This window comes from Anomaloglossus baeobatrachus, chromosome 2 (genome assembly GCF_048569485.1).
Source record: "Anomaloglossus baeobatrachus isolate aAnoBae1 chromosome 2, aAnoBae1.hap1, whole genome shotgun sequence".
In the NCBI taxonomy this organism is placed as follows: Eukaryota; Metazoa; Chordata; class Amphibia; order Anura; family Aromobatidae; genus Anomaloglossus; species Anomaloglossus baeobatrachus.
In genome coordinates, this window is record NC_134354.1 from 739,061,086 (window position 1) to 739,073,162 (window position 12,077).

Below are 12,077 nucleotides of genomic sequence, written 5' to 3' on the forward strand. Positions count from 1 at the left end.
CCTTGGACGTCACCAAACGCTGGGTTTCCTGCTTGGTGAGGCTTTGACGAATTTACTGCAGTAACTTCAGTTGTTGCTTGTTTGTGGGTCTTTCTGCCTTACGTTTTGTGATAAGTTTGTAAATGCAGCTCGATGGGGTTGAGATCTGGTGATGACTCATTGAAGAATATTCCACGCCTTTGCCTTCTCCTGAGTCACTTTTGTAGGATGTTTTGAGTCATTGTCCATCTGTACGGTGAAGCGCCGTAAAATCAACCTTGCTGCATTTGGTTGAATCTGAGCAGAAAATCTTGCCCTGTACACTGCAGAATTCATTCGGCTGCTTCTGTCTTCAGTCATGTCCTCAATAAACACTAGTGACCCAGGTCCATTGTCAGCGATACATGCCTGGCCATCACACCGCCTCCACCATGTGTTACAGAGGATGTGCTGTGCTTTGGATCATGAGCCATTCCAAGTCTTGTCCATACTTTCTTCTCATCATTCTGGTACAGGTTGATCTTAGTTTTCCGTCCATAGACTGCTTTTCCAGAAATGGGTGGCTTCTTGAGGTGAGTAGAATGTTTTTTTTAATTATGCAGAAAGGGGAATATTGACACTTGATCCACATAACACAGAACAGAATTGCGAAAGCTGAAGTGATCCAACAGCCCAAGCCTCTCCATATAGCTAAGATTCCAGGTGCGCGCCACAGCTCACAGAGATTATTTCATCTTCAACTCTCTCACAATAACAGTAATTTTCACCAGGGGTGCTGAAACGTTTGCATGCCACTCGTATATATCAGGATGGGGAAAGGGGCCCAGGATGGGGACATTACTACATAATGGGGAGGGCAACACATATGTCTTTATAGGATTTAGAAAGCTATAAGGGTCCATACATCTGACCGACATGCAGGGGGTTTGCGAATAAGGGAGAGTGGGCAGATCCAAATCTTGCACAGTGGCCCATCGGAATATAGTTACGACACATCTTAAAAGCTCTATGTTGTTTTTTTCTGACTTAATATTTGCCATTTCTCTGTCCTCTTGTATAGTCAACAAGTTTTTTGTGTGGTTTCTCATTTTTGTCTATCATTTATGCAGGAAGGCACTTTCGTTACCATAGACAGCTCATACATCAATGCTTCTAGTAGCTCAGGCTTGGGCTAGAGCAATAATCTAGTTCTATTCGAGCCTAATAACACATATGTATATACTTTTACGTTGTATATTAGCATTCTTTACTGTCGTACTCAATATAGAGGCATATAGTTTTTACCATGTGTACCACTGGTATACAGTTTTTATAATATGGGAGTAATATACATACTTCAAGGGACTGGCTCATGCGTGGAGCAGATGTCGGTACAGGTTTGCTGTACTCAGATAAAACTTGTCTCCTTGTCCTGATAAGTTGTGCCTCGGGTGACGTTGGCATCTAGGGAAGAATTAAAAATTATTAATTTTGATACATTTTTCTGTGATTTAAGAAAACTGAACAAATACTACCTTAAAAGAATAAAAACCATGATTTCTATTAAGTAGTGAACTGTAAATGTCCAGATCTGCGAAGGTTCAAAAGTACCCGTGCACCAATCCTGGGCCCGGCGTTCTCAGGGAACTCCAGGTAACGATCTGGGTTCAGCAACTTGGCTAATTAAAAAAATAAAGGAAAAATAAAGAAATAAAAGGGCAAAGCAGGCACAATATACTTACAGAGTCTCTCGCATGCCTGTACACTGCTGCCGAGCCACTCACATTACTTACGGAGTCGCTCATTAACCTCATGCATATGTATTACTTCCCCCGCTCACTGGCAGTCTCGGCGTCTCTGATTGGTTGTAGTCAGACACAACCCTACCCTCAGTGACAGCGTGTCTGACTGCTTTCAATCAGTATGAGCCAGGTAAAGTTTCGGGTTTGATGCATCTAATGGATGCAACAATCCTGTTTGGCTGCAGGCTGCTATTTTTAGGCTGAGGGGTCCCAACAACCATGGACTTCCCAAGCCTTAGAATACCAGCCCCCAGCTGTCAGCTGTATCATAGCTGTGTAACAAAATTGGGGGGCCCGCACGCTACTTTTTAAAAAAAATATTTATTTAAATAATTTAGAAAAAAGCTACATGCGGTCCCTTTTATTTTGATACACAGCCAAGATAAGCAAACATCTGTGGCCTGCTGCCTGTATAATATGGGAACACTCTACCCCAATTTTTTTTAGTTTTTTACTTTTACACCAGTATAGGGGGGACACAGCACATCTGATTGGAGGCAGTGAGACACACTTTCACACAGGGTAGAGGCGTGTCTGACTGCAACCAATCAGAGATGCGGAGACTGTCGGTGGGCGGGGGAAGCAGTGCATATGCATGAAGGATAATGAGCGGCACCAGAAGTAGCGTTACAGCTAGAAACTGGTAAGTATAGCGCGCCAGCTCAAATCCTCCTATCCCTCCTACCATGACTTATATGGGGACCGACGTCCAGACAGATATCCAGGATCAATTCCTGGATGGAACCAGGTTTGGGTTTTTTTTAGACCCGCCAATCCTGGGTATTTGCAAGCCCACCCATCACTACTAATAAGTTAATGTCATAATAAATGCATATGATATAACATTAAAGGTTGTCCAAAATTAGAAAATGGTGCTCAAGTGTTTGGGGCTGAAATACAATACCAGAGTCAGCCAATATGTGGACATGGCACTTTTTCTGCAAAATATGCAGAATCCTTCTTCTATAGTACTGGACAATTTGTTTATTCTCCCTGGAGCCACTGCCATTTTTATTTTTTTATCCCTACTTTCCAAGGCCCATCATTTTTTAAGTTTTACATCAATGCAGATTTCTGAGGACTTGCTTTTTCTTAAAAGTTATTGCTTTTATGGGCACATTAGATTTTTTTTATCACTTTTTATTTTATTTGAGAAGAAATGTGATAATGCAATTCTTACACTTATTTCTTTTGTTACTCAATGTGTGAAAGGAATAAAGTAATATTTGATTTTACCGACAGTTTATTTTTAGTATTTTACAAATGGGAGAAGTGATTATTTCAAATTTTGCATACAGCGTATTTTTAATCTAATCTTAAAATTGGGGCTCCACATTTTAAAAAGGACATTCAGAAGTTAGAGTCAGTTCAAAGGCGGCAACTAGGTTATTGTTAGGAATGGAGGCCGCCCATATGGTGACAGGTTGAAAAAGTTAGATTTGTGTAGCTTAGAAAAAAGACGTCTCAGAGGAGATCTCATTTATTTGTATAAATACATGTGTGGTCAATATAAAGGACTGGCACATGACTTTTTCCTTCCAAAGACAATACTAAGGACCAGGGGGCACTCACTGCGAGTGGAAGAAAAGCGATTCCGACAGCTAAATAGGAAAGGGTTCTTTACAGTTAGAGCAGTCAGACTGTGGAATACACTACCACAAGAGGTAGTAATGGCAGACACTATAACAGCTTTTATATCAGGGCTGGATGATTTCCTCAGTACACACAACATTGTTGGTTATAAATGACTTAACGACACAATGTAGAACTGGTGGAGGAAGGGTGAACTAGATGGACCTAGGTCTTTTTCAACCTAAGTAACTATGTAAAATCTTAAGTGTTTGGTTCTGCCGCTCTTTTTTAAACCCTGCCTAGTACTCTAATAATAATTTTAGTACTATTATGCCAGACACAAGGGCTCACATTCGCCCCCTCACTGCCATGAGGAACCAATGACCGTGTGCATTGTAGAATGGGAAAGAAAGGAAATCCGAATTTCATTTTCACATGCTTTTAATTATGTTTTATTGCTTTAATAAAAAGAATGATTTGTTTTGCCATTTCTTAAGATTTATTAGGGGTTTTGCTACTGTCAATGGCGCAATGTGAAGGTTTGCTTTTTTATTTGGAGGGGGGAGGGGTCATCGTTATTTTTTGGCCACATTCAGACTTTCTCATTGTTTTTTCAGTTATTGTTTTTTGAGGAAGACGAGATAATATTTATTCACTTATATAGCGCCAACATATTCCGCAGCGCTTTACATATGTTTATTATTAGCAGCACTGTCCCCATTGGGGCTCACAATCTAAATTCCCTATCAGTATGGTCTTTGGAGTGTGGGAGGAAACCGGAAAACCTGGGGGAAACCCACGCAAACACAGGAAGAACAAACAAACTCCTTGCAGATGTTGTCCTTGGTGGGATTTGAACCCATTTGAACCCACAACCACAGTGATGCAAGACTGCAATGCTAACCACTGAGCCACCGTGCAGTGCTAACCACTGAGCCAAAATAGTGTTAACCACTGATCCACCATACAGTGCTAACCACTGATCCACTGGCAATTGCTACTACTGAGCCACCATACAGTGCTAACCACTGAGCCACTGTGAGGTGCTAACCACTAACCACTGAGCCACCATACAGTGCTAACCACTGATCCACCGTGCAGTGCTAACCACTGGTCACCATACATTGCTAACCATTGAGTCACCATACAGTTCAAACCACTAAGCCACCATACAGTGCTAACCACTGAGTGACCATCGATTGCTAACCACTGAGTCACCATACGGTGCTAACCACTGAGTCACCATACATTACTAACCATTAAGTCATTATACAGTGCAAACCAATGAGCCACTATACAGTGCTAACCACTGAGCCACTATACAGTGCTAACCACTAAGTCACCATACATTGCTAACCATTGTGTCATTATACAGTGCAAATGACTGAGCCACCATACAGTGCTAACCATTGAGTCACAATACATTTCTAATGATTCAGTCACTATACAGTGCTAACCACTGAGCCACCATACAGTGCTAATAACTGAGTCACCATACATTGGTAACCACTGTGTCACCATACAGTGCTACCACTGAATCACCATACATTGCTAACCATTAAGGCATTATACAGTACAAACCACTGAGTCACCATGCAGTGCAAACCACTGAGCCACAATACAGTGCTAACAACTGAGCCACCATACAGTGCTAACCCCTGAGCCACCATAAAGTGCTAATAACTGACGCACCATACATTTCTAACCACTGAGCCACCATACATTGCTAACCATTGAGTCACCATACAGTGCAAACCACTAAGTCACCATACAGTGCTAACCACTGTGTTAACATACAGTGCTAACCACTGTGTCACCATACAGTGCTAACCACTGAACCACCATACAGTGCTAAGCACTGAGCCACCGTGCCACCCAGGTGACAAAAGCAGAGATTCTCTTACTTTATAATCATTCTCTATTGGAACATTTAGTATGTTATTTTTCAATGTTAGACTTTTACCGATGTAGAAGGCAATTCATTTTATTATTGTACTAGGACAGATATAATCATACCACTAATTTCAATAGTAAATCCATCCTGACAGGTTATCTTTTAATCTCTGCATATGGCAGACTTTTATATCTCTGCATATGGCAGACTTTTATATCTCTGCATATGGCAGACTTTTATATCTCTGCATATGGCAGACTTTTATATCTCTGCATATGGCAGACTTTTATATCTCTGCATATGGCAGACTTTTATATCTCTGCATATGGCAGACTTTTATATCTCTGCATATGGCAGACTTTTATATTAGTACAAAGATGGCAGAAACGGAATCTTGGTTTTGTTTTAACATAATGACTTTAGTTCTGCACATTGGGGATGTGGTATCATACGTGGTGTGTATAGTCGTAGTTGTAGAGCACGAGCATTTCCCAACCTATACTTTTTATGTATGCTGCATACATGGTTCGGCCTCACGTATCAATATCTTTCTGTACACTTAAGATTTGTATGTATCAAGAATATATATACTAATGTAAACACAAAACTTACATATGAGGGGGCCATGCTTGGTGCAGAAAAATCTACTGCAGATTTGATGGATTGCTTCATAGGATTAGATTACAGAGAAGAAAAAAAGAAGACAAAGCTCATAAATATTATAAATTTTATTAATGCAATATTATTTATTTATTAATGCAATAATACAAAAAGGTTATTTTTTACCAAAAATATATCATTAACGGAAATTTTTTTTTTAGATGTTCTCTCATAGGTTTAGTATGTTAGTCATGTAATAGTTGGTGTAAAAAACAGATGGTAAGTAGTTAAATATAGATGTAAAGTGCAGAAGAGCAAAGAAATATGTAAAGTTACTCAAATTAACTGTTCAATAATAGATAATAAAGTGCTAGTGCAAAAAAAAATAAAAAAATAGAACAATTAATAAATGTAATAAAGATATATACACACATGGTCAAAATTGTTGGTACCCTTCGTTTAATGAAAGAAAAACCCACAATGGTCACTTTAAATCTGACAAAAGTAATAATAATAATAAAAAAAAAATCCTTGACAGAAATGATGGTACCCCTGAAAATAATGTGACAAAAGGGACATGTTAAATCAAGGTGTGTCCACTAATTAGCATCACAGGTGACTACAATCTTGTAATCAGTCAGTGGGCCTGTATATAGGGCTACAGATACTCACTGTGCTGTTTAGTGACATGGTGTATACCACACTCAACATGGACCAGAGGAAGCGAAGGAAAGAGTTGTCTCAGGAGATTAGAAAGAAAATTATAGACAAGCATTTTAAAGGTAAAGGTTATAAGGCCATCTCCAAGCAGCTTGATGTTATTGTGACTACAGTTGCACATATTATTCAGAAATTTAAGATCCATGAGACTGTAGCCAGCCTCCCTGGACGTGGTTTCAGGAGGAAAATTGATGACAAATCAAAGAGACGGATAATACAAATGGTAACAAAAGAGCCCAGAAAAACCTCTAAAGAGATTAAAGGTAAACTTCAAGTTCAAGTACCATCAGTGTCAGATCGCACCATTCATCGTTGGCTGAGCCAAAGTAAACTTCATGGGAGACGACCAAAAAAAATCATAAAAAAGCCAGACTGGAATTTGCCAAACTACATGTTGACAAGCCACAAAGAATCTGGGAGAATGTCCTATGGACAGGTGAGACAAAAATGAAACTTTTTGGCAAGGCACATCAGCTCTATATTCACAGACTGAAAAAATAAGCAGATCAAGAAAAGAACACTGTCCCTACTGTGAATCATGGAGGAGCCTCTGTTAGGTTGTGGGGCTGCTTTGCTGCACCTGGCACAGGGTGTCTTGGCTCTTTGCAGGGTACAATGAAATCTCAATACTATCAAGGGATTCTAGAGAGAAATGTGCTGCTCAGTGTCAGAAAGCTTGGTCTCAGTTGTAGGTCATGCGTCTTGCAACAGGATAATGACCCAAAACACACAGTTAAAAACACCCAAGAATGGCTAAGAGGAAAACATTGGACTATTCTGAAGTGGCCTTCTATGAGCCCTGACCTAAATCCTATTGAGCATCTTTGGAAAGAGCTGAAACATGGCATCTGGAAAAGGCAACCTTCAAACAGGAGACAACTGGAGCATTTTGCTCTTGAGGAGCAGCCAAAATACCTGTAGAGAGGAGCAGAAGTCTCATTGACCATTACAGGTTTGATTGCAGTGATTTCCTCAAAAGGTTGTGCAACAAAATATTAAGTTGAGGAGGAGGAGGAGGAGGAGGGCGCCATCATTTCTGTCCAGGTCTATTTCATGAGTTTTATTTTATTTGTAACTAGCTGTAGTACCCGGGTGTTGCCCGGGATAGTAAGGCTATGTGTAATATAAAAAAGCAAAAAAGAATATCATTACTTACAGCAAGATGGAATTGCAGCTGTATATTGCTCAGGCCAAAAAGACTACTACTACTCCAGCAGGATACAGCTAAACCCCCACTAGGTGGAGGCATCACAGGTACAGGGGGAGCCATTCACACTCACTTCCAAATATGAAGGAGGTGATTGCTGGATGGTAAAACTGCATACTAGTGGCTTGCATAGAGCACTGTTCACACTAGCAGACGCACAGTCACAAACCAGCAGCCTATTAGGTGACGCCCATACTATTAGATCAGGCGGGCTGCCAAGCCGTACCCCCACTGCGCGCTACACAGGGACAGAAACTCTAATAGCAAGGCCTATCAATACCAAACAAAAAGGGGCCTGGCTGTATCCTGTAGAAAAAATATATATGAAGTTTTTTGTTAGCGTTATGGCCATAAGACGTAAGCCTACAACCCCAGTCACGGGAACCTCATGCTTGTGCCCACGGAGAAAGTGTCCTGCGGTTATATCCGCAGGACATTCCGCAGGAGCTCCCAGAAAACCACAGCACAACTTTTTCTGTTTCAATGCTGCGGTTTTCTTGTGGAATGTCCTGCGGATATGGTGCGGCCATTCTGCATTGAGGATACAGTACCATGGCTTCGGCACTGCACCCTCAATGCAGAACAAGTGCTGCAGTGATCGGAGAGTTCATACTTACCTCCATCACGCAGCACTTCACTCTCAGTCTCTGGCCGTGTCTACACTGTGCAGGAGAAGGTGGGCGGGCCTGAACTAGCTCCGGCTGTCACATGACCGGAGCTTGTGCAGGCCCCACCCACCTCCTCCTTCCTGCTCCTAGCTGCACTGCCGTCCTGACTCGGGTGTCTGCTATCAAGGCAGGTAAGTATGGGACCAAGGCAGATTTTCGCAGGTAAATCCTTAGGAATAATTGACATGCAATTATGTACGGCTGCGGGACATTCCCAGTATATTCTGCAGCCGCACATTCCGCAGCATGGACACAGACACTACACATGTCCCATAGAGTAACATGGGGAGTGTCTGTACTTGCTGAAACCTGCAGATTTATCTGGAAAATCCAGATAAATCCGCAGGTTTTCCCGCGGCAAAATCCGCAGAAGCAAGCTCCCGTGGGCACATAGCCTAATTGTCTCTCTGTCTCTCTCCCAGTCTCTGTCTGTGTGTCGCTGTGTCTGTCTCGCTGTCTGTCTCTTTCCTTGTCTGTCTATTTCTAGCTCTCTGTCTGTATTTTTATCAGTCTATCTGTCTCAATCTCTGTATCTATACAAGGATAAGGCTGCACATCAAAGTTAGATAATGGTATAATGCCTCAAGCATATGGAAAAATATTGGAAAATACAATGAAAAATGCTACTTGCTAACTTGAACATGTGAATAATGAATTGCATACCTGCCATGAATAATAGGAAAAAGGAGATATTTAGCAATCGCATTGATCAATGTAACTGAGCCCCAGATATACCTTGACGAGGTTTTTGGGGCTCAGTTACATTGATCAATGCGATTGCCAAATATCTCCTTTTTCCTATTATTCATGGCAGGTATGCAATTCATTATTCACATGTTCAAGTTAGCAAGTAGCATTTTTCATTGTATTTTCCAATATTTTTCCATATGATTGAGGCATTATACCATTATCTAACTTTGATGTGCAGCCTTATCCTTGTATAGTATGTATTTTTTTGGCTTGCACTCAGAATATATATATATTAGTGCTCACTTCAGTTATCCTATTCAGCTATATGTAGTTTTTTTTTCTGAATGTGAACACAGCTCCGCCCCTTTCGGCCATGTTTTTTTCCATCTCCTATATAAGACAGTCCTTGGTTACCCCTCTCCACCCACAGCAGTTTTTAATTGCAATGAGATGACACACAGTTAGGGTCACAGAGCTAGGGACCCCAATATAGAGATCTACCTTGACGAGGTTTTGGGGCTCAGTTACATTGATCAATGCGATTGCTAAATATCTCCTTTTTCCTATTATTCATGGCAGGTATACAATTCATTATTCACATGTTCAAGTTAGCAAGTAGCATTTTTCATTGTATTTTCCAATATTTTTCCATATGCTTGAGGCATTATACCATTATCTAACTTTGATGTGCAGCCTTATCCTTGTATAGTATGTATTTTTTTGGCTTGCACTCAGAATATATATATTAGTGCTCACTTCAGTTATCCTATTCAATCTCTGTATCTGTCTCTCTGTCTCTTTGCCCGGCTGTCTCTTTGCCCGGCTGTCTCTTTCCAGGGCTGTCTCTTTCCAGGGCTGTCTCTTTCCAGGGCTGTCTCTTTGCCAGGCTGTCTCTTTGCCAGGCTGTCTCTTTGCCAGGCTGTCTCTTTCCAGGGCTGTCTCTTTCCAGGGCTGTCTCTTCGCCCATCTGTCTCTTCGCCCATCTGTCTCTTTGCCCATCTGTCTCTTTGCCCGGTCTGTCTCTTTGCCCGGTCTGTCTCTTTGAGCATTTGTCTCTTTGGGCATTTGTGTCTTTGCCCGGCTGTCTCTTTGCCCGGCTGTCTCTTTGCCCGGCTGTCTCTTTGCCCGGTCTGTCTCTTTCCAGGGCTGTCTCTTTCCAGGGCTGTCTCTTTCCAGGGCTGTCTCTTTCCAGGGCTGTCTCTTTGCCTGGCTGTCTCTGTCTGTGTCTCACCACTGACATCTTTTTACCTCACACATAAGCTTCGTATACTAACAGTTTATTTTGTTCCTATAGCAACCACTGACAGTTGCTATTTATAGCCTGCAGCTCCCAGCTCAATTCAGTTTAATGGCTGCAGGAGTTTTGTAGAGTAACTGGAAAGCATGGGGTTAAATTTTCCCGCCCAAACATAGTCTATAACGTTCCCTGAGTCACATGGAGTGTCTGTGCAAAATTTCGTGATTGTAAATGTGACGGTGAAAAGTCCTTTAGCGGACATACACACACACACACACACACTGAGCTTTATATATTAGATTCTGGGGAAGCAGAAAAGCAGCAATGTCTGACTTTCATTTGGTCATTTTCAAAGATTTTTTACTTATTATTACTTTTGTCAGATTCAAGTTATTTCTGTGACCATTGTGGGTTTTTATTTCATTAAACGAGGGGTACCAACTAATTTTGACCACATGTGTAAATTGAATATGTGCCATAGCAAAAGAAATTGCACTTATATATAAAGAGTCCAAATAAACCAGAAAATAATAAAACTTATCTGGTATACCATAACTAGCTATATTCCATATAAGGGGGCCATATCCACAGTAAGGGGGTTAATTTTAGGATGGGGGGGCTATGAGGGACATATACCCTATATGATTTGTTAGACGGACACTGGCATTATAAGACGGACCTCATTTAACATTAAAAAAAAAATCTCTTTTCCTTCACCAAATTTGGGGGTGCGTCTTATAATCAGGTGCGTCTTATAAAGTGAAAAATATGGTAACTGTAGAGATTGAATAAGTCACCACAATCTTTAATGTTACACCAAAATGAATTAATGAGAAAAAAATCAACTTTTTTGAATTTACCAAATGGCTGCAATGAAACAAAGAGTGAAAAATTTAAAGGGGTCTGAATACTTTCCGAACCCACTGTATGTATGTCTATGGAATTCCAAAATCAACCAATTGTTCATTGATACACCAGACTGTACAGCAAAGCTGGCTGTAAAAAAATAAATCTACCAGTCACCGCTTTATTATTAAATGTTATTAAATGTTGGACTTTTACCGATGTAGAAGGCAATTCATTTTAATAATGTAGTAGGAGAGATATAATCATACCACTAATTTCAATAGTAAATCCATCCTGACAGTTAATCTTTTAATCTCTGCATATGGCAGACTTTTATATCTCTGCATATGGTGGACTTTTATATCTCTGCATATGGCAGACTTTTATATTAGTACAAAGATGGCAGAAATGGAATCTTGGTTTTGTTTTAAAATAAAGACTTTAGTTCTGCACATTGGGGATGTGGTATCATACGTGGTGTGTATAGTTGTAGTTGTAGAGCACGAGCATTTCCCAACCTATATTTTTTATGTATGCTGCATACATGGTTTGGTCTCACGTATCAATATCTTTCTGTACACTTTAAGATTTGTATGTATCAAGAATATCTTAACTAAAGTAAACACAAAACTTACATATGAGGGGGCCATGCTTGGTGCAGAAAAATCTGCTGCAGGTTTGAATTTAAGTAAGCGAGCTGAAATGGGCTTGGCCGAAAGTAAAGGACGTGCACCATGTACCAATGCATCCATTGACATTTCTGGGGGTCCCTGTAGCATTTAAGGACAAGACAGTGAAGAATATAGATAAGCAGAGTAAATGCTAACCAACAAAATATTAACACTGATTTCTAATTGCATGGTATGTAACAATATTAAACAGG

General features: G+C 40.6%; 1 protein-coding gene across 7 annotated transcripts in view; it reads right to left on the reverse strand.

Moving 5' to 3' along the window:
- PARP4 (poly(ADP-ribose) polymerase family member 4) overlaps positions 1 to 12,077 on the reverse strand; it is a 354,633-nt gene that overhangs the window by 94,306 nt on the left and 248,250 nt on the right. For 6 of the 7 annotated variants that reach the window (XM_075337413.1, XM_075337414.1, XM_075337418.1 and 3 more), the window contains 3 exons: positions 11,830 to 11,964; positions 5,839 to 5,892; positions 1,315 to 1,422 (listed from right to left, as the gene is read on the reverse strand). In XM_075337413.1, coding sequence (XP_075193528.1) covers positions 1,315 to 1,422; positions 5,839 to 5,892; positions 11,830 to 11,964 — 297 coding nt within the window. The remainder of the gene's footprint in view (positions 1 to 1,314; positions 1,423 to 5,838; positions 5,893 to 11,829; positions 11,965 to 12,077) is intronic. The other variant, XM_075337416.1, reaches the window with a different exon arrangement.